Consider the following 27,929-nt stretch of genomic DNA (forward strand, 5'->3'; position numbering starts at 1 on the left):
ATAATGGTGATGATTATGGCTTACAGCTCATGAAAACCATAAATCCACAATCTCAGAAAATTAGAATATTACATGCAATCAATAAAACAAGTATTGTACATAGAACAATATCGGACCTCTGAAAAGTATAAGCATGCATATGTACTCAGTACTTGGTTTGGGCCCCTTTTGCAGCAATTACTGCCTCAATGTGGCGTGGCATGGAAGCTATCAGCCTGTGGCACTGCTGAGGTGTTATGGAAGACCAGGATGCTTCAATAGCGGCCTTCAGCTCTTCTGCATTGTTCGGTCTCATGTCTCTTATCTTTCTCTTGGCAATGCCCCATAGATTCTCTATTTGGTTCAGGTCAGGCGAGTTTGCTGGTCAATCGAGCACAGTAATCCCACGGTCATTGAACCAGGTTTTGGTGCTTTTGGCAGTGTGGGCAGGTGCCAAGTCCTGCTGGAAAATGAAGTCAGCATCCCCATAAAGCTCGTCTGCAGAAGGAAGCATGAAGTGCTCCAAAATCTCATGGTAGATGGCTGCGTTGACCCTGAACTTAATGAAGCAAAGTGGACCAACACCAGCAAATGACATGGCTCCCCAAATCAACACAGACTGTGTAAACTTCACACTGGACTTCAAGCATCTTGCAGTGTGTGCCTCTCCATTCTTCCTCCATACTCTGGGTCCTTGGTTTCCAAATGAGATGCAAAAGTTGCTCTCATCAGAAAAGAGGACTTTGGACCACTGAGCAACAGACCAGGTCTGTTTTTCTTTAGCCCAGGTAAGACGCTTCTGATTTTGTTTGTTGTTCAGGAGCGGCTTGACAAGAGGAATACGACATTTGAAGCCCATGTCCAGGATCCGTCTGTGTGTGGTGGCTCTTGATGCACTGACTCCAGCCTCAGTCCACTCCTTGTAAAAGTCCCCAACACTTTTGAATGGCCTTTTTCTGACAATCCTCTCCAGGCTGCGGTCATCCCTGCTGCTTGTGCACCTTTTTCTTCCACAGTTTTCCCTTCTACATAACTTTCTATTAATGTGCTTTGATACAGCACTTTGGGAACATCCAACTTCTTTTGCAATTACCTTTTGAGGCTTTCCCTCCTTATGGAGGGTGTCAATGATGGTTTTCTGCACAACTGTCAGGTCAGCAGTCTTTCCCATGATTGTGATTCCCACTAAACCAGGCTGAGAGACCATTTAAAGGCTCAGGAACCCTTTGCAGGTGTTATGGCTTAATTAGCTGATTAGAGTGGGACACTTTGAGTCGAGAATATTGCACCTTTTCACAATATTCAAATTTTCTGAGATTGTGGATTTGGGGTTTTCATGAGCTGTAAGCCATAATCAACACAATTATGACAAATCACAGCTTGAACTAACTTGCTTTGCATGTAATGAGTCTATCTCATATATTAGTTTCACCTTTTAAGTTGCATTACTGAAATAAATGAACTTTTGTACGATATTCTAATTTTTAGGGTTTCACCTGTAGATAAACAGGGTCACTAAAGTTGCCTAATCACAGAGCATAGGATCATGGAATTTCTGAGGATTTAGACCTCACAAACGACAAGATTTTTGTTTTTACAAACGTAGTCATTCCATTTTCCAGTATTTCGCATCTCTACGCACTGCTCGGTCTTGCCCTTATAATTATTGGGTTCTCCGGAATCCCAGTTTTTGTAGGAGATGTCCATGCCATTGAGATACCGGAAAGTTCCATCCTTCTGTATGTCGTTTATACCAAGGATTGTATCTGTGCCAAGTTGGTTACGGATGGATAGAATAGCATTATTCTCTGCTGAATTATGTGGTGAGGCTAGCTGACCTCCGGCATTTCTGTAAATGGTTACCGCTTCATCATAAGTGACTATAGCGCCGTCTGAAATGTAGATTTTGTCACCACTTCTGGCTCCTCCCTTGAGACATGCAAAAGCTGAAACAAGAAGGGAAAATGTATAAGGAAAGAAACCTTTTCGACCCATGGAACTGTAATTTTGTTGCTTAATACAATAAAATATATTCTTTCCTGGAGGATTACCTATTTAGCAAGTAATTTGAATTAACTGCTGTTACCTGCTTACTGGCACAGGTTGGCCCAGTCAATTTTTGAAATTGTGGGAAGGTCTACCTGCTGTATTCAGATCTACCTGGCTGTTAGAATGCCCCTTTGTCTATGTCAGTTTTCCCCAGTCTCTTCCCACAGATTTAAATTAAATAGAACTGTCCGTGCTTCCAGACAGCATCCGACCTCTTGCAGGCTTGAACTGGAAATTGCAAACTAGTGTAGAGAAGATACTCTGTTCTTGGACTTTTAAATAATAAGACTCAGTAGCTTAAAGAGACAGTCCACTCAAAACTGCTATTCCAGTTTTTGGTGAGTGGGGAGTGTTGAATACCTTGATAGTCCCTTCTTTCTGTTATGATCCGCCAGGTGGTGCCTCAGGCTGCCAACTGACAGACCTACTCAGAGCGTAATCTGTGACAGTGCAGGGCATCTTTAAATAGTGCGCCCTGCACTGTCATTGGCCGGCTAGGACACGCCCCCGGCTGTCATTGGATGCCTGAGGCGCGCCCGCGGCTCCTACTGCGCATGCGCGGCGTCCTGTCAGCCGCGGCTCGCCGGGACCTAGTGCCTGTGTCCCGGCGCGATCTGCCGCCAGTGCGCATGCGCGGGGGACGGCGCCGCGATCCTGGACTACGGAGCCGCGATCCCTGACACTTTCTTTCTATTGGTGATATTTCTGCACTAAGATTATGGAGGGGATCCCACCACCATCCTTGTGCTGAGTTTACAGGTCTGCTATTTCTTAAGTGTGGTCATGGTTAACCTTAACCATGCATAGTATCCAGTAACCTTTTCTCAGTTGCTCTAAGCTTGATTGGAGTCGTTTTTCCAAATCCGAGATTCGCCTTTTAAGCTCTTCAAATGCTAAAAAACAGAAGTAGGTTATCACTCAAATGATTCACTTTTTACGTCCTCTGTACTCTTATCTTTACATGGTCCATGTAAAGGAGGCTAAACTGTTAGCAAGACTTAAAATCTTTCACCTAGAGGTACCTAAGTATACAGTACATAGAGGTATTTCTGAGCTTCTCAGGTGCCCAGAAACCAAAAGGAGCTGAGTTATGCAAATGATAACCTATGCTTTGAAGTTGGAGATCTGACCTGCCTCTTGCATCTCATTGTTGGTCAGTAAAACCAGTTACCATATTGAGCCAATAGCAAAGCAAGAGAGGCAGTAGAACTCTAACTTCAGAACTGAAGTTGCTATTTGTATGATTGAGCTCCCTGGGTTTTTGCACTCTCTGGGAGACTTTTGAAGTTATTGAACAGTAAGTGCAGGCAACAATGACAAGCAGGATTTTAGTCTTGCTTTTGGTTTGGGTCCTTACGAGATCAGGTTACTTTTAAGCCAAGAAAATAGAGCTAAGCAATAGCCATACAGTCACACTTTGTTATTGTTCCCCCAGAGTCAGAAGAATTGCCCAGCAGTTCAAGGTATGAAGGAAAATGTGACTCATGCTCCTTCCTCCCACCAGACAGCTCTGATGGTGATCGGCTATTCAAGCTATAAGTGCTATCGCATGAAATTGCAGAGAGAGTCGTCAGCCCTGTGCATGATCAAAGTCGTGACATGAAGTTTTACAAGACTTCCTCCATAGGTCCAACCTAGAGATGGTATGTCTGTGTCAGGGCAGGCAGTTGGCAAAGCAGGAACTTTTGGCTTCAAGTGACCTCTGAAGTTTGTAGAAGAGAGCACCAAGATATTGTTGACAGAAATGTTTTTTTTTTGTCACAGTAATGCTTAACAAAACAACTAAGATGTTTCAGGGTTTTAAAAGGGTACTCTTAATCAGGACTACAATAAAACATCTAGATCAACCTGTCACGAATCCAACGCACACGCCCACAGCGACTAGCTAACCGAGGCATGCACGTGCGGCCGTGACTTGGGGTAAGAGGGAATAAGGGAGACTTAATCTCAATATATATAAGACCAGCCGTGATATACTTTCACAGCCCGCACTACCTCTGGCCACCACTAGAGGAAGACTCCAATCCAGCTGGCCAACCACACACACAGGCAGATACAAATCTTATATACAATCTGGTGCATGCTAAGGGTTGAGGAGCAGCCTAGCAATCGGCACACCCTTCTAGGATTCCTCCAGCTATCCTACAGCTGGGCCTCGTTAGGAGGCAGTGGGTGTGGCTGCTGCACAGACAGCTTGTGAAGCAGAGAGTGAGGCTCTGCAGCTTTCTAGGTCCAAAACCAAGCCTGGGGCTAGATTTATTGTTTAAGCCCTTGGCTGGATGGCCGAGCCCGGCCATGACCCGGGTGGGGGACCCCCCCCAGGGCAGAGTACCAGTCCTAATGCTATCGAGGACTTGGGAAATGTGCCAAAAAGGGGTGAGTCGTACACCTCTTATCGTGGGAGAGTGTCAGCTCATGTGGCCCGTATCGGGAGGGAGGAAGAGAGACTGGCAAAGTTGAAGCTGAAGCTACGGAAGATGAAGGCCAGTTATGACCGTGTGTGGAGCAACAAGCGACAGGCAATGAGACCCGAGCTAGACTCGCTGGAGCTTGTTGTCCGCCAGCAGAGCTCCCTTGTCACGTCGCTGAAGCAGGCAAGCGGGATCCTCCGCGAAAAATATGTGAATGAGGACCGCTTCAGGCTTGCTCGGGAGCGGTCATTCGCTGCGGCCAGGGGACAGCCTGGAGGAGAGACCTCGTCTGGGGATCAATCAGATCCCCCTGGTGTGTCATCCCCTGCAGTGGAGTGTGCCTCAGAGTGTTCCGGCGGGAGGAGACCAGTGAGTGTGGAGGAGTCACAGGGATTCATCCCTGCTCATCAGCAGCAGCAGCAGGAGAAACAGCCAGAGTGGGGGACCCAGGAGGATCCCAATGAAGTGCCGTCCGGCTTACGGTTCATTTCGGAAATGGAGTCCCCGCTCAGTGGAAGGCAGTTTGTGTTCACTTCTGAGGAGTCTGGAGAGGATGAGGATACCTGCCCAAAGCCTGCCAAGCTGATTCCCAAGGACAAAGCGATGTTTGTGCGGCTGGAGCGGATCCCCAGCTCAATGATCCCTAAAGACCAGGTGATGGAAGTAGCGGCAAAGCCGGCAGGAGAGCCGCATGCAGGGACTGTGAGTAATGGATCTGATCAGTGTGCGGTGCTGGCAGGGGCAGATGTCAGCATGCCTGTGAGTGCAGATGCCATCCTGCTGGTTAATGCAGGAGTCGGCCTGCCGGTAATTGCAGATGTCAGCCTGCCAGTGGGTGCAGGGGCCGGCTTGCTTGTGAGTGCGGACGTTAGCCTGCCGGTCAGTGCAGGTGTCAGCTTACCGGTGAATGCAGATGTTAACTTGATGGGGTGTGTAGGGGATGGTTTGCCAGTTAATGCTAATGTCAGCCCGCTGGTTAATACTGATGGTAGTCTGCCAGTTAATGCAAATGTCAGCCCGCTGGTTATTACTGATGGTAACCTGCCAGGTAATACAAATGTCAGTCTGCCGAGTCCAGTGGATGTGGTGAGCCCCCCTCCTGTGGGTGGCAGGGTACTTAGTTTCTCTTCTGCAGTGAGAGGGGGAAGGAGTGTGGCAATGTCATCTGAGAGGAGTGGTGGAGTTATGGGTGTAAAAAGGAGGAATGTGGTCCAACTGAGATGGGAAGGAAGGGGTTCCCCCCCTATAAGAAGGGAAGTGGTTGACCGCTTAATGGAAATGGGGTTTAGAGCACAGGAAATTTTTGCTTTTATAGCCCCGGTGGGCACAGGGGAGTATGATATATCCTTTCAGAGGGCGGAAAGTTTAGATGTGTTTTTGATCCGTTATGAGAAGGATTGCAAGGGGACCCCAAGGTGGGAGGGGCTAGTCCCAAAAGTCATCTCAAGGCAGTCATTGGTGAAGAGTGTTACAATTCTGGTGCGAAACGAATCGATCCCACCAGCGGATATAACCGTTTGGCTGTGGAGGTATGGTGATGTGCTAGCTCCATTGAGGAAAATGTTGGATGACAGGGGGATTTGGACAGGAGGGTGGGCAGCAACAATGAGACTGCACACGGAAGGTGATAGAATTAAGCACCTACCTACTTCAGCCTTCATTGGCAAGGATCGTTTAGTTATATTCTATGCAGGGCAGCCAAAGGTATGCCACAGATGTGGCATTAAGGGGCACTTCGCAGCAACCTGTGAGGTGCTCAAATGCTCACTATGCCAGGGTGTTGGGCATACGGCCCGTGAATGTAACTTAATTAGGTGCAATTTATGTCAACAGCTGGGACATTCTTATAATCGTTGTCCTGAGGCCCTTCATAATCTGCCAGGATTAATGGAGGAGCTCGATAGGATGGAGGTTGAGGAGATGGAGGTGGTGCCATCTCCCCCTCCCCCTGGTAATCCTGCCACCTCAGGTGCTCCAGCACCAGAGGCACCCAATGTGACCCCTAATGTGCCTGTGCCTCCCCCCTCTGTGAAGTCCCCCCCTGACCCTTTGCCTCCCCATGTTTCTCCCCCAGTGTTGTCTACCCCTGCCCCCAGTGTTCCTGTCCCCCCTGCCCGGAGAAATCGGGGTGTGAGGGCCAAGAAGGCATCTGCAGCACCTTCTGTGGTACCTCCCCCAGTTCTGCTCCCGTTACGTCGCCAAGATCCTGTAGGGGATGGGGTGGCTTCTGGTGGTGTTGGGAAAGGGAAGCTTTCAGTTCCTGCCCCTGAGGATAGTGGATCAGGAGGAATAAAAGAGGGTAAGGGGGAAGGGTGGTCGGTGGTGAGGAGTGGGAAGAGCAGGGTAGTGTTATCTCCTGCATCCTCAATTTCTTCTTTTGAGGTGGAGGAGGTTTTTTCCAAAAATCATTTTGATATTCTTTCAGGGGAGGAAGGAGACTCTGTGGGAACCCTCTCTCTCATGGATAAGGGGGAGACTGGAGGGTCTCTAAAAAGAGTTGGGTCCCCTGCAAAGCAGAGGAAAACAAAGGTTAAGAAACGACCATCTCAATTACCTTGATGGCAGTTCCCGCTCCGATAAATGTGGCAACCATTAATGTTGCCAGCATAAAGTCTGTAGGTGCTAGAAGTGTGGCCTTATTTTTGCTCAGCAGTATTTGTGCTGATGTTTTGTTTTTGCAAGAGACCAGGCTCAGCAGTCTGGCTGATGTCCATCTGGCGAAGAGGGAGTGGAGGTGTGGTCCCTCCTTCTGGTCTCTTGCGGCCGAGCCTTACAGCGGAGTTGCGGTGCTTTTTACCGGCATGGTAACGTGTCGGCGGGTCATTGAGGTGGAGATTGGAAGATGTATGGTCTTGGACGTCCTTGTGAAGGGGCAAAAGCTAAGGCTCATTAACATCTACGGTCCCCAGTCTACATGGGGTAGGAAATGCCTCTTTACAAAGATTAAGCCTTTCCTTTTTACGTCCCGGCAAGTTGTCTTTGGAGGAGACGTTAATACTGTCACTAGGCTTAAGGACAGGAAGGGCTCCATTGACAGGCTGGAGTATGACAGCGTTTTTTTAAATGCGATAGTCAGGGAAGCAGGTCTGGAAGATGCCTTAATTAAGCGCAGCCCGGACAGCACGGGATTCACTTTTAGGCGAGGTAGAAGTGAGAGTAGAATAGATAGGTTTTTTTTAAAGGGGGACTCCGCCTTCTCGGCACCTGTGTGTCAGGCGGTGGAGTTTTCCGACCACCTTTTGCTGACTGTGTCTTTGAATGTTTCAGATACGCCACTGAAGGGGAGGGGTGTCTGGAGATTGAATTCGACTCTGCTGGATGATGAGGATGTGAGACGATCCTTTGAGGATTTTTTTCAGGCTCAGGAGACCATCCTGGATTTCTGCAGCAGTAAGTCGGAGTGGTGGGAGCTTACCAAAGTGCGGATTGGCAGGTTTTTCAAGGCCCTAGGTAAGAAAAAACAATTTGATAGGTATGTTGCCTACCAACAGCTGCGGAGGAGGCTCGATCGCCTTGTCTCTGATGGTGGAGATTCTGGGGCAGTCTCGGAGGTTAAGCTTCTCCTAAGGAAGTATCAGTATGACCGGCATGCCTCCTTGGTTCTGGAGAGGGATTATGGGAAGTACCATTCGCCTGACCCTTACCAGAACTGCAAGCAAGGTATAGCGATTAAGACGGTCACCGGTCTGAGAGATGGTACGGGATCTCTGACGAAATCCAGGTCAGGGATCTTGGAGGTCTCAAGGGCATTCTTTGAAGATCTCCTGGGGGAGAAGCACCTCGACCAGGCAAGGATGTCGAGCTTTTTGGAGTCTACGCCAGGTCTGGAAAATAACATTCCGCTCACAAGTTTGACAAGCGAGATCACAGTTGAAGAGGTTGTCAAAGCCATAGATAGTCTGGCCATTAAGAAGACACCTGGGCCAGATGGTTTGACAGCAGAATTCTTTAAGGCTTTTAAGTCCAGCTTGGCACCTCGGCTTGTGGAGGTCTTTAATAGTTGTCTGGATGAGGGTTCACTCCCTCCCTCCATGAGGAAATCGGCTGTGATCTTGTTGTCAAAAGGTAAGGACCCTTCGATGATTGAGAATTGGCGCCCCATCAGCCTTCTCAATGTCGATAGGAAGATTCTGGCCAAGATCCTTTTCTGGCGCTTGTCGTCAGTGGCAGACGGGTTACTTTCGCAACGTCAGCACTGCTCGGTTCAGGGCAGAAGTACATTCACAGCGGTGTTAGCTGTCCGGGAGGTTCTGGAGCGATGCAGGGCTGATGGCAGTGGGAAGTATTTGCTGGCGCTGGATCAGGCCAAGGCTTTTGATCGGGTAGATCATAAGTACCTCTGGCATCTCCTTGACCGGTATGGCCTGGAAGGGAGGTTTATTGGCTGGTTGAAAACATTGTACAGAGGGGCGGAGAGCTTCATGTTGATCAATGGTTGGGTTGGGCGACCCTTTGAGGTTGGCTCTGGGGTGCGCCAGGGATGTCCGCTGAGTCCCTTGCTCTATGCCTTTGCCATTGACCCCTTCGTTAGGAGGCTAGATGGCGGGGCTTTGGGTGGGGTGCCGGTGGGTGCTACTGGTGAGCCGCCTTTGAGAGTCGTGGCCTATGCCGATGACGTGTCTGTTTTCATCTCTGGGACTGAAGAGGCGCAGGAGGTGGTCTCGGAGATGGAACAGTATGCGGAGGCATCAGGCTCCAAGATCAATCGTGAGAAAAGTGACGTTTTCTGGATGGGTAGGGAAGGTGAGAACTTCTCGCTTCCGGATACCTTCCCGCAGCCCCAGCCAAAGATCAAAGTGTTAGGCATCACATTTGGCCCTGATGATTATGGTAAATCGAATTGGGAATCCAGGTTGTCTGATGCCGAGGGTAAAGTGAGATGCTGGAAGGGGTGGCGGCTCTCCTTAAGGGAAAGGGTCGATCTGATCAAAACCTACCTCATTCCGGTCTTTTTGTACGTCTGTTACGTTTGTCTCTTGCCAGAGTCTCTCTATACGAGGGTCTACAGCTGTTTCTTCCAGCTATTATGGGGGAACAGACTGAACCTAGTGAAGCGGAATGTGACCTACCTGTCCAGGCGGGAGGGTGGCCTAGGGATGGTCAACCCGATCGTTTTCTTCTCTGTTATGTTTGTAAAACATAATTTTGGTAATATGCTGAAAGAGAAGCCGCCTTCATGGGTAGGTTTGTTTCGGGCTTGGTTTAGACCCTTTCTAAGCTGTTGGGAGAGTGGCGGGCCAGTGAGAAGCCTGAGAGTCAAGCACGGTGAGCTCCCGGCTTATGTTGCCCAGAGCTTGAAAATACTTAGGCGGTGGTGTGTGACAGCGGAAGAGGTCAGATCGCTTCCTGGGAAATTCCTCAGGGAGAGGGTCGTGGCCACTGCCTTTCATGCACCGCTGGCCTTGAAGGATTGCCCAGGCCATAGTCTGCGGGAGGGCTTAAGATTGATAAATATGGAAAGGATTCCCTTAAAGTTTAGGGACCAGGCCTGGCTCGCGTTCCATGGCAGGCTATATGTGAGAGGGAACTTGAAGTGCCGTTCTCTGGACAACCGTGGTTGTCCGAGGACAGAGTGTGGGGGTGAAGTGGAGACTATGGACCACTTCTTGCTTCAGTGCCCTTTCAATATAGAGGTGTACAAAGAGGTGGGGAGGGCTCTAGACATCCCCTCCTGCACTGCATGTCTTATGCAGAGTGGGTATATGGGGCTTTCAAAACACAAGTGGATTTTGATTTTGACACTCTTTTTTTTAGTTTGTCTAGTGGTCCGTTACTACACTTGGAACGCACGGTGTCAGGTTTCCATTCGGCAGAAAATTCTTCCTGTCCCGGTGGTGGTGTATGACATCCTTGGTGAGGTTGGGAAAATTCGGGGTCTTGAGAGAGACAGGCAGCGGCGAAGGACCTGGATAGAGGCGTGGAGGAATATCCGGTCTGTAGCCGCGGTCTGTTGAACTCTGGGTGAGGATTCTGTTCTTTTTTCCTCTGTGTTTTCACTCCTTTAGATTTTGATGACAAGAGCTTTTTGAAGAAAGGCTATGTGCATCTGAAGATCCATGTTTCTTGGCCTTTACTGTGTGTTTGTTAGTAGTATAGTGTGTTTTGATATTTTTTGTTTTAGGAGGATGTTGTAACCAGATAGGGTTTTTCTTTGTTTATGACCAGATGTATGGTTTTTTGTATTTATTTATTTATTTATTTTGTATATATGTATTTTATACCTTTTTGTAAGAAAATTTTGATGCTGGTTGCAAGATTTTATCTAATAAAATATTTCCAGCTATCCTACCAGCTAGAACCCCGGTGTTAATCACTCTTCCACTGTCCACAAACCCCAACACCAGACACACCACAAACGGTAGCTTGCCACCACCCAACAGTGTTATCCACAGACTGGCCTGCTGGGCCACCACACACACACACACACACACACATATCTCCGTCTGGCAGATCTGTTACCTTTACAATCTGCCAACACGCAGTGCAATTGCATACAGATTGGCAATGAACTTGACCGAGCATATAAAGACATTAAAATACAATACAATCTAATCTCTCTGGAGATATGAGCCCGAGCTTAAGTACACAGAAGTCACTTATTAATTTTATGATTTAATATCCCGAAAGTGGGCAGTGCATAAAATATGTACAAAGTATAAAAAGTTACAGAAAATACAAGAAATACAAGAAGACACACAATTGGCTATTGACTATAAAATAAAAGGGAATAAAACAGATATAAAACTTTTACCAAGAATTATCCTGCGACTGGAGCAAGTCAGAGAAAGTCCGCGATCCGCCAGTCGATAAAACTGGCTCCGTACGAATCACGCCGTCCATATCTCAGGTCCTCAATTTATGGGAATATGGAAGTGGGCTGGATATTAGCCCTTGGCCAATCAACTCTGGGGGGTGTTTCTGTACCAGACCACAGGACGTTCTGGGTACTGAAATGCCCAAAGTCGATTGGACCAGGAACGGTTTGAATCATCAAGTCAGAGATTGAATTTCCGACACCAGCGCATTAGTCCGATCGCGACAGTACCAATCACTGTTCAGCTGTCGCAATCAGGCACCATAGAACCATTTTCTGCATTTCTCTGGGATTCTACATAGGCTACAAATACAGTTTTACATGCAGGTGTAGCCTACAGTGTGTCCAATCAGAAGGAAGTATTTTCATCTCTCTGCAACTAATATTTTAGCTTTTAGGAGAGATGAAATATATTCATTTGATCTGCTGATATACTTTAGAGCTCCTAGACAGATCGGAGCCCTCTCTTGGTCTCCCGCTGCCTCTGAAGCCGAAATGTCTAGAAGTAGGTGACAAGTCTTATTGGCATCTAGGTGTTACCTCCAGTCTAGAGGAAGCTCTGTTCCTTCAGATGCTAATTGGTGACCATATGTCTCTGACTTAATTCTGAACACATCTTATATTAACATGGAATGCTAAATCTACAATGTCATATTTCTACAGGTCACATCTCAGCTACTCAAATCTTACATGTACGTCACACAACCCTTTTTCAAACAGGGTTCCATGGAACCCTATGGTTCCGTTGGAGCTTGCTAGGGATTCCTTGAGCAACGATCAGTTTCTGCCTCTCTAATAACCAACCACTGACAATTATTTTTTTAGCCATCTGTAAGGTGGAGATTCTTCCTAATGACCACACATGTAAGGGTCATTCATCTCACTGACCATCACGCTAATGCAAAAGGAGCTGTAGCTATAGTCATTATTAGCAGGAGTTCCCTGAGAGTGGAAAGTTATTTCAAGGATTCCTCTGTGTTTAAAAGGGTGAGAATGGCTGATCTAGATCTGATATAGATTAACATTAAGCCTCAAAATGGACCCCCTCCCTTCCTCCCGTTTTATAGAAAAAGACATGGATGTCTGAAACAGTGTCACCAGTGTCCCATCAACATCTGTCATAGTGTACCAATGCACATCAACATCTGTTACAGTGTACCAGTGTCCCGTCAACATCTGTCACAGTGTACCAATGCACATCAACATCTGTTACAGTGTCCCATCAACCTCTGTCACAGTGTACAAATGCACATCAACATTTGTTACAGTGTATCAGTGTCCCATCAACATCTGTCACAGTGTCTCATTGAACAACATCTGCAGTAGAGTCCCATTTCAACATCAATATCTGTTGGTGTCTCTAGTGGATGTCAACATCTGTACCTAAGTAAGTACACTTACATGCCTCTATGCTGCCTTTTTTTCCTGTAGCCATTTTTATGGTGCCACCTGCTGCCTGTGCCCCCACTCCCGTGTTGCCATTTTGAAAATTTCAGGGGTCATCTCATAGAATAGTCATACTGCACGTGTCGGATGGAGCACATGACATCAGCTCATCTTGCACATGCATAGTGCAACAATACTTAAAAAGAAAAGAAAGTGCAGTGCTAAAATATTGCAAATTAATAGTTCCAGTCCATAAACCAGCTGAACATATGATAAAAGTTAAAATCACAGTATGTTAAAATAAATGTGTAAATCGGTGACAATCTGTGGTAGGTGATAGTTACAGGAGATATAAGTGACTTCAATGTTCCAGGTGGTGAGGTGATAAAATAGCTAAAATACGCACTCACCGGGGGGCGTGGTTGTTTCATGTACAGGATTGCAGACAACACAAGATGCTGGTGTGAGGAATCATGTTGTACAACAGAACTACTGTACATCCAGGTCAGCATAGAACAGGAAACAGGAAGTATAAGGCAATGCAATATTACCATATACAAGTAGGGTCACAGTATTTGCATAATAACTCTATAACATCTCCCTTTTTTACATTCAATTCAAACCTTGTAAAACAATTAAACTAAAACAGATCCTGAACAGTCTTGAACATGGCATACTGTGTTACTGGTAGATACGTGTCAGGGAGCGAGGAGCCAGACACACAAGGAGGTGCAATTAAAGGTAGGTTTATTAATATAAAAATAAGACAAGAGTCTATGCAAGTCCAACAGCGGAAATCGTAGCCAAAGCCGGAGCCAAGAGCCAGGAAGAATGGTCGCCAGAGCCGGGATCAGGAGCCAGGAAGAATGGTCGCCAGAGCCGGGATCAGGAGCCAGGAAGAATGGTCGCCAGAGCCGGGATCAGGAGCCAGGAAGAATGGTCGCCAGAGCCGGGATCAGGAGCCAGGAAGAATGGTCGCCAGAGCCAGGATCAGGACCCAGGAAGAATCGTCGCCAGAGCCGGGATCAGGAGCCAGGAAGAATGGTAGCCAGAGCCGGGATCAGGAGCCAGGAGGAGTCTTAGCCAAAGCCGAGTCGGTATCCAGGAAAGCAATGAGTAGCTAAACAGGAGCTTGCTGCTGTGCAAGAGACAGGACACGAATGCAATGGACAGCTAAAAACAGCAGACTTAAATGTGATAAGCTGCACATCCTGGGGGAGGAGCCGCAGAGGTCTGAAAGCATAAAAGGATCCCACAATGCTTTGCAGACACCTAAGATGGATGCCAGCACATGGAGCAGCACAAGCCCTGAGGAAAGGTAGGACCTTGACAGTACCTCCTCCTCAAGGGCCCCTCCCCCTCCGCGGCTCAACAAAAGGTTTCTGGGGAAAGCGGGCGTGAAAAGAGGAGGAGGGCAGGAGTATGAACATCCGTGGAAGGAACCCAGGAATGCTCCTCGGGACCATAACCACACCAATGGACCAGGAACTGCACCCAACCGCAGACCAACCGAGAGCCCAGGATTCGGTTCACCTCATATTCCTCATGACCGTCAACCCGGATAGGATGAGGCCGAGGCGGAGAGGCAGTAAAGCGATTGCAGACCAGAGGCTTCAACAGGGATACATGGAAGACATTGGAGATACGCATCCCAGGAGGAAGAGCAAGGGCATAGGCAACCGGGTTCACCCTGCGGAGGATGCGGAAAGGACCAACAAAACGGGGAGCCAGTTTCGGTGCGGGCACCCGAAGATTGAGGTTACGAGTGGGCAACCACACCCGATCTCCGACCCAGGACAACTGGTTCCTCCCCGGATGACCGCAATCCCTCAGGTACGAAACATCTACCAGCCGGTCTCTCAGCGGGAGCATCAGTTTGAGCCGCCAAAATCTGCTCCCCAAGGGGAGGTCAGGCTGGTACGAATGGCAGCCAGGATCTGATCCGGAGGTATGACCGAGGTCGGCTCAGAGTCCTCCCTGGACAGCTCAGAGTATTGCCGTGACAAGGCATCAGCCCTGACATTCTTGGAGCCAGGCAAATAGGAGACCACATAGTTAAAACGCGACAAGAACAGAGCCCATCTGGCCTGATGGGGCGTCAACCTCTTGGCCTCCGAGAAATACGTCAGGTTTTTGTGGTCAGTGAGAATGAGGACCAGAACCGCAGAACCCTCGAGCAGGTGCCTCCATTTCTTGAGAGCCTGAATAATGGCCAACAACTCCCTGTCTCCAATCTGGTAGTTGCATTCTGCACAGGAAACCTATCTGGAATAGAACCCACAGGGAAGTAGGGGTCCATTGGGCGACCAACGCTGAGACAGGAGGGCGCCTACTCCCGTCTCAGATGCATCCTCGAGGACAAACCCAGGATTGGGATGAGACAGTATCGGAGCCGAAGCGAAGGCGGATTTCAGAGCTTCAAAAGCTAAGATGGCCTCGGATGAACACTCGTGGGGATTACTGCCCTTCTTGGTCAGATCTGAGAGAGGCTTGGCCAGCGTGGAGAAGTTCCTGATAAACTTCCGATAATAGTTGGTGAATCCCAAAAAGCGCTGAATGGACCAAAGACCACTGGGACGAGGCCACTGCAGAACCGCCAAAACCTTCTGAGGGTCCATGGAAATCCCACAGCGGAAATGATGCAGCCCAAAAAGGCAACCTGGGATCGGTGAAATTCACACTTCTTGAGCTGACAGAAAAGCTCGTTCTCACGTAACCATTGCAGCACCCGCTTAACATCCTCGATATGAGCCTCCATAGACATAGAGTAAACCAGGATGTCGTCCAAGTAAACCACCACACACTGCTGCAACAAGTCACGAAAGACATCATTAATGAACTCCTGAAAGACCGCGGGCGCGTTACACAACCCGAAGGGCATAACCAGGGATTCATAGTGGCCGGTTCTGGTGTTGAACGCGGTCTTCCACTCGTCGCCCTCCTTGATCCGTACAAGGTTGTACGCCGCCCTAAGGTCGAGTTTAGTAAATACTCGGTAATCAATGGAATAGGGTAAGCATTCTTAATCGTGATTCGATTGAGACCTCTAAAATCAATGCAAGGCCTCAATTCACCTCCCTTCTTTTTCACGAAGAAAAAGCCAGCTCCTGCTGGAGAAGCAGACTTGCGAATATGCCCCCGGGAAAGCACATCCGCAACGTACTCCTCCATGGCCTGATTTTCCGCAACCAAAAGAGGATACACCCTGCCACGCGGAGGAGTGGCACCGGGTTGCAAGGTTATGGCACAATCGTATGGACGATGCGGAGGCAGGGCACGCACCTTGTCAAACACGTCCAGGTACTCCCCATAGTCAGTGGGCAACACAGAGTCCGAGGAGGCACACAACACCTTAACAGGTCCATGGATGCAACCGGCCCCACACTGTGGAGACCACGAGAGGATCTCGGCTGACCGCCAATTAAAGGTCGGATTGTGCTTCTGAAGCCATGGATATCCCAAAACCATGGAGTAGTGCGGAGAAGAAATTACCTGGAAACAGGCCAACTCCCTGTGAACAGCCCCAATAGCTACTTCAACCGGGAGGGGCTCGTGGGTAACCTGCAACGGTTGCAGGGCCCTGCCATCTATTGCCTCAAGAACCAATGGAGTAACTCGAGCCTGCAGAGGAATGGAGTACTGGGCAGCAAACAAACTATCCATAAACAACCTGCCAGCACCAGAGTCTACCAACGCCTGGGCCGTCACCGAGCCTTCCGCCCAAAAGAGGACAATGGTGATTAGCGGTTTATCTTTGCGGGACATCAGGGACGAGGAAACTCCACCCAAGATCTGCCCCCGATAGGATCTCAGGAGCGAGCGTTTTCCGGACGGACCGGACAGGACTGCCGAAAATGCCCACCGAGACCACAGTACAGGCAGCGACCCTCCCGACGCCGATAGGCCCACTCCCCCTCGGAAAGGCGAGCAAACCCCAGCTGCATGGGCTCACCGCCTGACAAGCCATCCCCAGGAGGCGAGGGAGAAATGGGTGGGACAGAAAACGTAGGCGCCAATCGGTTAGGAGGCCTCCGCAGACGCTCCTTCAGTGAAGGCCTCCCCCTGAGCCTGGTGTCAATCAGGATTAGGAAGGAAATGAGTGCTTCGAGCTCCACAGGCAGTTCTTTGGCTGCAATCTCGTCCTTCAATGCATCTGAGAGACAGAAGCCAGGAGGAGTCTTAGCCAAAGCCGAGTCGGTATTCAGGAAAGCAATGAGTAGCTAAACAGGAGCTTGCTGCTGTGCAAGAGACAGGACATGAATGCAATGGACAGCTACAAACAGCAGACTTAAATGTGATAAGCTGCACCTCCTGGGGGAGGAGCCGCAGAGGGCTGAAAGCATAAAGGATCCCACAATGCTTTGCAGACACCTAAGATGGATGCCAGCACATGGAGCAGCACAAGCCCTGAGGAAAGGTAGGACCTTGACAATATGCTACAGATTGAGTCTATCTGGTGGTCTTGAAACTCGACCACTACACAAGACCACAGGGATTTTGCTTGGGGAAATCGTTTAGCTCCAGAAGGTGTTGATAAGGAACTACCCTCTTTCCTGGCTGGTGTGTTTGGCAAAGAAGAACTTGACGGGATATGTGGCTGCATTATGTCATCCTCATTGTATCCCGATATGACAGCAGAGTTCACTCTGCTTTGAGTATATGGTCCAGTAGGACTCGGGGCATTGAGCACCTCAGGAGGAACACGCGCAGGATGCTCATAGGCTTGTGTGGTGAATCGTTCTGCCCTTCGCAGGTCCACTCGATTGCGGCGGTAAAGACTGCCTTCTACATCCACAAGATATGATCGAGGAGCAACCCTCTGAACACAGGAACCCAGTCTCCAGCGACCGGTCCTGTCACCTGGAAGCGGCTTTATACGGATTGGCTCCCCAATGCTTAGTTCAGGTAAGTCTTTAGCAGACACATCGTATGACAGTTTGCAATCTGTTTCCTCAGCTGCAATTTCGCCGGGACACCTGTAACCACACAAGGATCAAGTAATTTGTTGGCCACAGGCAATGAAGTCTTCAGTCTCCTAGACATTAAGCGCTGTGCAGGACTACTGTCCATGCCTTCAGATGGAGTGTTCCTCCAATGTAGAATGGCCTTCCACGGATCAGTACCATCAAACTTGGCCTTCTTACAAAGATTCTTCACTATCTTGACAGCCGATTCCGCTTTGCCATTGGCTTGTGGGTGCCTCGGGGATGAGGTAACATGCTTGAATCCCCAATCTGTAGAGAACCGTCTGAATTGCTCACATGCAAATTGAGGTCCATTATCCGAGATTACTCTATCCGGCTGGCCATAACGTGCAAACTGTGCTTTACAATGCTTGATGGTAGTATCATCAGACAGGTCAGGAAGTAGCTCAATCTCCCAAAAGTCGGAATAGTGATCAACAATTAGTAGAAAATCCTGCCCAGCATAATTCAGTAAGTCCATGCTTACAATTTGCCAAGGCTGGATGGGCAGCACATGCGACATCATTGGTTCTTTCTGTCGTGCTTGCGCATATTCATTGCATGCCGAGTAAGAGCTAACAAAGTCTCTAATCTCATTCTGCATGTTGGGTCAATATAGGGTATCACATGCTTGCCTATAGCATGCTTCTCCGCCAATGTGACTGGCATGAATACGAGTCAGCATTTCCGATCTTAAAGATTTAGGAATGATGACCCTTGGCCCCTTGTACAGTATGCCATCTTGAATGGCGATTTCATCTCTAAAAGTCCAATATTCTCTCACAAGTAATGGTACTTCCAACTTGGAATCAGGCCAACCATTCAGAACAACATATTTAAGAGCCTGCAAACTCTCATTGGTTTCAGTGTGCTGTTTTATCTGAAGCAATTGTTGGTCCGTGACGTTTAAATAGTCTGAATGATTAATCTGTGACAGGACATCCAGGTCCCGTTGAACATTGCAAACTGTGTGTTGTGCATACTCAGGTGTACCACCTGCTGCTGTATTTGACTGCAGTGGTGTGTGTCTCTTCCTCATATGCGGATGTGTTCTCCACGTTGTGTAATTTGCCTATTGATGGCCGTCGTTTATTTGACAAGCAAACGTTAGCAAAATGGTTTGTTCTTCCACAAGACTTACAAGACTTCTCAAAAGCTGGACACCACTCTTTAATTCTCTGCTGCAATCCGGAATGGCCGCCTAAGCACGGAGCTCCTGCCGGCTGGAGACAAACTCTTTCCCTGCACAGAGGACCGGGTGAGTGAGGGGGGGCAGTCATGGGGAAGATGGATCGGAGCGCCTCTGGATTTAGGTCACGATCCCCTCGGGCCCCGAATCAGCAGCAGCAGCCGGCCAGACACATAAAGGAGCTCTTCCACTCCCAACAGCGAGCAAGGCCGCAGGCATCCTTCTCTCCCTCTCCGTCCCCCTCCCCCCCTACCTCCACAGATGCAGGTGCTGCCAGCTCTCAGAGCACAGCCTCTAACACGCTGCTGGACACTGTACCCCAGCATGATCTTTCCTCAGCCTCTCACTTATAAAATCAATTACTCTAAGTCCTATGCCCTTAACATCTCTTTCACCTGACACAGTATCTTTTTGCCAGTCTCACTTCCCCTTTCGACGGGAAAAGGAAGCCCTTTCTTATCTTGGCATATTGCTTACTCATAATCTAGATGACCTATATGCCAATAACTTCATCCCAGCTCTCCGTTCCATTCAGGAAGACCTCGATAAGTGGCACCGCCCTTGTTTCTCTTGGTTCGGGAGGGCCGCGATCCTCAAGATGAACGTACTTCCCCGCCTCCTCTATCTTTTCCAAACCCTGCCTATTCAACTACCGACTGCCTTTTTTACCTCCTGCAGGAGATTGTGCTCGTTGTTCCTCTGGAATCATAAGCGTCCACACATTTCGTATTCCCAACCTACAACGCTGCTATTGGGCATGTCATCTCTCTTGAATCATTGATTGGCATGTTCACTCATCCACCAAAGATTGGGTCCATTTAGAGAACTCTTTTTCACCCTACTCATTAACATCGATCTCTTGGCTTCGGGCGAAACATACACCTCAAGTCCTCTCACACCCATTGCTGGGACCTACCCTGAAAATTTTCCATCTGGCCTGCAAATCCGCTTCCATTTCAGATGCTCCTAACCCCCTAACTTCTCTTCGCCTAAACCCAGACTTGCCTCCAGGAATGCATGCAGCCTTTCTTTCCAAACATTGGCCCCATAGCCAGATAAAAGCTGAACACTTTTTCCATAATGGCTGTTTGATAGCATACTCCTCGTTGGTAGGTAGCATGATGGATCGCACTTTTCCTTTTTGGGCTTACCTCCAAATTAGACATTTTCTTCAAACACATGAACACCGTCAAAATTGGACCCGTCCTCTTACCATCTTTGAATCCATTTGTTCTAAAACTGAACCCCAGAGGCATCTGATTTCAGTAGTGTACCTCCTCTTGGTTGGCGGTTGGAACCATGGCTCCCTTCCATCATGTCGAACATGGGGCAGAGATCTGGAAATAGACTTCTCCTCCTTGGACTGGGACTGGGACCTAATATTTTCTTACTCTCATAAAGGTTCGCTCAATGTTTCAACACAAGAGAATGGCTACAAATTGGCCTCCCGGTGGTATCGTACCCCTTCTAGAATTCACTGCTACAATCCCTCCCAGCCTAACAAATGTTGGAGATGTGGGATACCTGACGGGTCACTTCTCCATATTTGGTGGTCTTGTCCGCTTATTCAGCCCTTCTGGCGAGAGGTGCATCGGATTGCCGTATCTGTTTCCACTTTACCCCTCGATTTTTCTCCAGCTCAATTCCTTCTTCACCACTCCTCTCTCCCGAGACGTCTTTATTTTAAATCTCTGGCCATGCATATGATCAATTTCGTTCCCTTATGGGCCATTCCAGTTGATCCAGTGCCGAACTTTTCCTAACCATATCCCTTCCTTCACCTCTTACTCTTTCTTAAGACATTCTGACATCTCCTTTCCCCCTTATTTGTAGGTTGATACCTTTTAGTCCACTATACCTGATTGCCACGACGCATTTCCTTGCTCTTGATCTGTTCATAATGGTCATAAACTATTAATTTCTCCCCCCTTTTTTTCTTTTCTTTTTTCTTCCTCTCTTTCTCTCTCCCTTCTCCTCCTGTCATTTTTCTTTGCACACTGCCCTTGGGTGTCGCATACTCATACAGAGTCAGCACCATATGAGCCTGTGGTTTTTCTGTAGTCTTCCTCCTGCACACGGGTAACCAGAGCCTACATCCCACACCACAGCCCCCTCTTTTATCCTACAGTTTGTCCTGTATCCCCCTTTTTTTTTGCGCTTGTCCTCCAATCCGGACACATGGGGTAATAAATGCCTGTATTTATTTGTCTTGAGACCCTCAGATGCTCCTTTTATGGCGCTCAAGTATTCTATGCCTGCCTGTGTGTAATGGTTGTTTGTTACCTCTTATCCGCTTATTACCTCTTCTATTATTATTCTGTATGACCTACGGTGATTGTCCATGTCAAAAGCTCATGATAGCCTTCTTTTGTGTGGCTTATGTTTGCTGACTTATGTGTCTGCCTTCCATTCCCTCTCCCCTTTTACTTTTTGTACCAACTGTATGTTAAGTTTTGCATTTCCCTAATAAACTTTATGGAAGAAAAATAAATACGCACTCACCAGATGCGTATCTTATATACGCGTATAATCAATAAACAGAGGTCCCCCTCAGGGATGGGATGGATGAGCTGAACCGCTTATAATGGACTCTCCCCCTCTTGGTATTAGTCTGGTCAGTAGTTGTCTCTCCTGGGAAATCACCGAGTACCACCGTGGAAGCCTCTCAGATATAGAATCGGGTGGGTCGCCCTGGATCTGGCATTCTCCTCAGGTAGTGATAGGTTGGTGTCAGCAATATAAGGATATCTCCTGTGCCAAGGGGTTCGGGCTCTAGGAATGAATTGTTGGCTCTCAGGGCAGTCAACAAAAATAATAGCCCATAGTGTAGTAATTTGATAAAAGTAATTTATTAATCCACGTGGGTAAATGGTAAAATCAAGATATGTAAATAGGTAAAAGTACACTGACCGTACAATGTAATAAAGGGGGCCACAGGACCTATAACAAGAGCCTGGTGGCAGGATGTCACGGCGTTATGGCTCCTTGGACGCGTTTTGTGCAATTGCACTTCCTCAGCAAGGTATAGCCAAGAACTAAAATATTGAGGTCATCCAAAGAGGTCAATATTTTAGTTCTTAAAGGAAATTTCAAATCCATTCAGGAAAGAAAAACTTTTGAACTAAGAATAATTCTATTTGACACAAGAGATAACGGCCTAAATTTGGATATGGGATTCCTCAATCATTATCATGTATGTAGATTTACTATATAAATATTGCTATTGTGTGCATGATAAATACAATGAAAAGTCAAAATGTTTCATGTTGTGGCATCAGGATTCAAGGCAATGGTGGAGGACGAACATAATTGTTGGGTTGTGTTAAAAAATTTGATGGGTTGGGCAGATGGGCTCCAAAACCCAACTTTCTCTGGTGGGCCTATTGTCCCAGTCTGACCCTGCTTGCAGATATTATAAAGTAATTGATTTGGTACTCTAGTATAAGAGGAAAGGACCTTGTACCCAAAATTGATGTCTTAGACATTCCTAATTGAGATCCCAGCCATAGTTTCCAGTTTTGTTATTTGGATTTTGGGTGTTTCTGCCTGTATGTGTTCCTACTCCCCTTGTTAGGTTCTCCATAAAATAGAAAAAGTACAAATCCAGCATTGATGGTGGGAAACCCTATAATGGCCACAGCAGGTATGTGGACCAGGGAAATCAGAGATATTACTAATAGGGTCCCCGAGAAATAGGAGGCACTGTCTGACTTCATTTCTGTTCATAAAGTAGGCAAAAGAATTACAATAGCATGTGATTATGGAAGCAAGGAACCTTTCCTTTCAGGAAAAATGGCCTTATTACCTGGGGCCACGCTGTCTCCTTTTTCCCCTTTCGGTCCTGGTGGTCCTGTCAGTTTTAGAACATATTTAATGAGAGAGTTAGCAAAACAAAATCTATACAATTAGATCTATATCAATGTGTGATGTTAGATACACAGAATATAACTAGATACTAACATTTATAGGTCAAGTTGATCCAGGGAATATCGGATTGCCTCTCGGGGGATCAGGAAGGAATTATTTTCCCAGCAGGAGCAAATTGGATCATGTTTTGCTGGGTTTTTTTACCCTTCCTCTGGATCAACTGTAGGTGTAGGATCATACCTTTTTTTTAATGGTTGTACTGGATGGACTTTTGTCTTTTTTCAGCCAGACTAACTATGTAACTATGTAATCAGGGAACCATTTTTGTATTGGCCTTGTTCTGTGCACAGGGCATTATTGTACTAATGCATAGAAACCACTAACATTTGATGTAACTATGTGTGCCAGAGGAAGACTAAAATTGTAGCCTACTAATGTCTGGTAGTCGAGGATCGTTATTTTAATCAAAAGCAATAATGGCTGTCTGTCTGTTCATGCAAGTCACTCATTTAAAAAGGAACTTGAAGTGGAATAAAGTAATTGTGCTTGAGCAATACACCAAAAAATTAACCTTTTGTCTGGAATTCCTTCTAAGGCATAGAAGTGTACTTGGTGGTATGTGAGGGTGTCTAGGCACTCCTGTACTCACACTTTCATAGCTGTATATCTACAGTGTGAGATCTAAGGCACTGCTGTATCTACTAGTTCTCACCAGATTTAGAATGAGATTTGGTGATAGAATCACTGTACTGCTCATTGTTCTCCTTGCTGGAGGCTCTAACATGAGGAGGCAAAGAACAGAGGGTGCTCCAGCCTTGCGCATTATCTTTATAGATCCTTTTATTAAAGTGATAAAAGAGATGTATACTCACAAACTCAAGCTAATCAATAACAACAATGTCCTACATGACCTGGTCAACTGCACGAGTCCCAACCATGGTAAGACACTCATAATGGTTGAAGCATTTTGAGGGGGATTCCCTCTTCCTCAGAGAAAAATATCAATCATGCATAGACTGTCACATACCATGTGGCTCTAGGGTACTGATCTATGTTTATTTGTAATATATGAGTATGATTGTAAGTTTTCATATCCAAAGCTTGGGGGTCACATGAGTGGTGATATACCGTCCACCTGTGAGTGGGAGGGGTTTGGATATCACGAGCCATAATTTAAAAAGGTATTTGACAGTTTATGCATGACTGAGACTTGACTCTGAGGGACCCCCCCTCTATAAACAAGTCATTCATTCATAGGATCATCAGGCTGGGTAGCAGGCACCAGATCATCAGGCCGGGTAGGATCATCATGCTGGGTAGCGGGCACCAGATCATCCAGCTGGATAGGATCATCAGGCCGGGTAGGATCATCAAGCCGGGTAGCGTACACTTGGTCATCAGGCATTAGGGCACCAGGCTGAACAATGGAAGGCGGGTTCACAGACAGCACCCTGACCGGTTTGGATACTGATAGGATGGTACTGGTTGGAAAGAATTTTCGCTTCTTCTTGGGTTTAGTTACTGGGGCACTGCAAGTAAATGCAGGGAGTAGCTGGAGACAGAGAAGAGCTGGAGGATGGAACAGAGGAGGGAATAGTTGCTACAGCGGCCTTTTTTACAGGGTTAAAGGCAGGATAGGTGCAGCGAGTGGGAACAGGGTACTGACATGTGGTAGATAACAGGGTATATTGGGCTGTCACTGGGGGTGCTGTCGGGAATGCAGGAGTAGAGCTTTGAGCAGAGGAATGATTGGAAGCAGGACTGGTTTGTTGCAAGCTGCCTGAGGCTGGGTGTAACAAGTCTGACCAGGACTCTAGTATTGGTTGAACAAAACTCAGCTTACACATAGCCTGTCTGACCAAAGACTGCACTGCGTTTATACACTCCACTAGCACCTGTGGTGAACATGCTGAATAATGCTCCCAGAAGCAATCCGGGTCATCCTCCAACAACCATACCAGTGATTCTATTTGATCTGTACTGAATGGTGGAAGAAAGTCATTCCTGCTTTCAGAGGTATTAGATGAAGCCAACTCAACACAAGCCTGAATCAATGGTTGCACCTCAGAGAACTCTGTGCCCTGATCTACTAGTGAATGAGCGACCCGTATGCACTCTAGCAGCTGATCCCTGGCATACTCCTGCAAAGTCTGATAGGCATATTCTCTGTCATCTAAGACTAGCAGATACAAGTATATACCCTCCTCCGGATGCATCCTTCACAACAAGCCAAGATGGCTTCCCTGTGCAGCCACTTCTGGTCAGGAATGGCCTTGGTGTAATGTCAGGGCTGCAGGTGAGTCCCGCCACCATTGGCGAGTCCATTCCTGACACAGACATTTTCAGGGGACCGCATGGAGCAAGGGCTCCTGGTGTAAAGTCTCACTCTCTGTGCTGCTAGAGCCCATGGACTGGGCTGGGAGTGTGTAGCAGAGGAATTGTTGCAGGAGGACAATGTGCAAATCAAGGATTATCCTGTCTGACACTCAGGATTACAGCCACTCAAGTGCATGTGTCTCTCAAAGTCTGGAGCAGCTGAAAGAGAGAGGATTTATACTACTGTCTAATGCTATCTAGAGAACAATCCAGAAACAGTGAGTACTCTGTGATGAAAGGGGATTTTGATATTGCTGCATTTGCTGTTCATCTCTGGAGAATGGCCATGAGAAAGCCTGTTCTCTAATTCTCAGAGTGACTTAGATCTTGGAAAGCCCAAGCTGCTCAGAATTAGCTATTCCTGCTGCTGATTGATGAGAGAACTCTGTTTCTGTATATTACTGGTGATTGTCTCCTCAAAACTTGTGCTGTGGCTGAAGAGTGTGTTTAGTTCCAAGTCCCCACAGAAGCTTGCTGCTTTGAATATACTGAGCAAGTGTCAGTATATCAGGATTTCACTTGTATGGTAAAGATTTGTTGAAGTGTTGTTTTCTTCTATTGCAATGTTCACTGGAAGATTCTGCTTAAAGGAGACTGTGCTATCCTGCTACCCCTGGATTACAAATACTCTCCCATGCAGAGATGAGCGCTCTTCCATTGATTAAAGGGCCCCAACATTGAGAGACTTTAGGTTTCATCCCACTGGCCAGTGGTTAGATAGGATATTTCTGCTCTAGATAGTACTGCTATAACAAATGTCAATAAGCTGCTAAACCTTATTAACAATTATTGTTTCATGTGTCAATGTCACTCTCATATGCCACCCTAGTCAGTGTGATACTAGTCTGTTTTTGGAGTCTTTGGCGAGTGAATTGTGACTTCTTATTAACTGCGTTATGCAAAGTGGTATCTGTGTTTTATGTACATTACCTGTTTTAATCAGCTAGATCTTTTTCAGGGTTTGTCTTCAATAAAACCCATAAAAAATATTCTCAGAGTGTCGAAGTGTTCTGGGTTTAATCGGAGGTGTCACCAGATTTAGGTGGGAGCTGAACCTATATATCTAGCCAAGTTCCACCCAAGGGTGTCCTACATGTATACAGAGGTTTTACTATCTGTATTCTATTTAATTATTTTTTTCTATTGGTTGAACTCGGGAATGTGTGTGTGTGTGTGTGTGTGTGTGTGTGGGGGGGGGGGGGGGTTGAAGACGCAGTTCCGGCACCTCCAGCACTGAATGTATGTAAAGGCAAGGATGTGCTGGGGTGTCCTGGAGTGTCTGTTGATGCTGGTTGCTGGGGGATTTATAGTTGCTGAAGGGGATCTATTTTTGTGTTGGGGTCTATAATTGGTGGTGGGGGATCTACTGTTGCTAGGGAGACTTATGGTGCTGGGGGATGAGATGTTGCTGGGAGGGGTTTACTGTTGAGGGAGAGGTCTATTGATGCTGGCTGTTGGAGGGTCTAATGATGCTAGTTGCTTTGAGGTCTGTTGTGGCTGCTGGGGGTCTACTGTTGCTGGGGTTGTATTTTGTTGCGGGGGGATCCATTGTTGTTAAGGGGTCAGTTATTGTGTAGGGGGATCTATTGTTGCTAGGAGGCGGGTTTATTGATGCTGGTGGGAGTCTGTGGTTGCTGGCTGCAGGAGATCTATTTTACGATTTTTTTTACTATCATTAACAAATTCCATACCCATTACTTAGCACTACAAAATATTACTTGATTCTGAATTCTGTAAAAGAGGTGGTACTGGGAAGGGGGTGGAACAAAGGTATGTGCTCAGAGGTGGGTAGGGGGTAGAACCAAGGGATAGTGCTCAGAGGAGGGTAGGGGGTTGAACCAAGGGATGGTGCTCAGAGGAGGGTAGGGGGTGGAACCAAGGGATGGTGCTCAGAAGTGGGTAGGGGGTAGAACCAAGGGAAGGTGCTCAGAGGTGGGTAGGGGGTGGAACCAAGGGATGGTGCTCAGAGGTGAGCAGGGGGTAGAACCGAGGGATGGTGCTCAGAGGTGGGTAGGGGGTGGAACCAAGGGATGGTGCTCAGAGGTGGGTAGGAGGATAGAATAGAATTCAGCCCAAAAAAACTGAACACACGTGGCTAAGAGGGTGACTACAAGTTCCAGGAAGCCATAGCAAACCTTTGTTTGGGTTCCCCTTCCTCAACAACAGCAGCTAATGTACCTGATATTCTAGGGTTACAGACCTAATAATAGCCACCTTCACTACATTACCCCTAATATGAGCCTCTATGAACATTGTGGCCCAATCAGGGGTGGACTGACCATTTGGAAACTCGAGCACTGCCCGAGGTCAGTAAGGGGCCCCATGAGATGCCCCTGGTACCTTTTTCATAGACTTTGAGTTTGGGCAAAGACACAGGGGCCCCATGATCCCCTATTGCCCGGGGGCCCCATGAGTTGTCAGTCTGCCCCTAGGCCAAATGTGTGGTTCGCTTTGTTCCAAACTGAAATTCGGAAAAACTTTTTGTTATTCAGAGATTTGGATGTATCCAACTTTCCGAATTGCAATAGTAATGAATTTAAACAAATTCGAAATAACAAAATTAGATTTTGTCTAGATCGAATTCTAATCAAATTTGAAAACAAGAATAGAATAAAAAAAGAATAGAAAGTAAAGAAATAGAATAGAATAGAAAAGAATAGTGAAACTGAACAGAATAAAAAAGAATAGAAATAAAAATGGAGGGGCGGGTTTCGAGGTCGGCTGAGATAATTTGTTTTTTTGGGGTGGTGGTGGTGAGGTCGGGGAGGGGGGATAGGGGGGTTGGGGTCAGGATTCGAGGTCAGCTGAAATAGTTTTTTTTTGTGGTGGGGGAGTGGGGCGGGGGTGGTGAGGTAAGGGGGGCAGGTTTCAAGTTCGGCTGAGACAGTTTTTAT

General features: G+C 47.3%; 1 protein-coding gene across 1 annotated transcript in view; it reads right to left on the reverse strand.

The window, feature by feature from the left end:
- Positions 1-1,542: 1,542 nt before the first annotated feature.
- LOC149466237 (uncharacterized) overlaps positions 1,543-27,929 on the reverse strand; it is a 102,115-nt gene continuing 75,728 nt past the window's right edge. Inside the window, exons 6-8 of the mRNA XM_089672718.1 lie at positions 22,598-22,642; positions 2,847-2,921; positions 1,543-1,925 (exon numbers count right to left, since the gene is read on the reverse strand). Coding sequence (XP_089528844.1) covers positions 1,543-1,925; positions 2,847-2,921; positions 22,598-22,642 — 503 coding nt within the window. The remainder of the gene's footprint in view (positions 1,926-2,846; positions 2,922-22,597; positions 22,643-27,929) is intronic.

The sequence above is a fragment of the Staurois parvus genome, unplaced genomic scaffold (genome assembly GCF_062004578.1).
Source record: "Staurois parvus isolate SC_StPar_1 unplaced genomic scaffold, SC_StPar_1.0 ptg000132l, whole genome shotgun sequence".
NCBI classification, from domain to species: Eukaryota; Metazoa; Chordata; class Amphibia; order Anura; family Ranidae; genus Staurois; species Staurois parvus.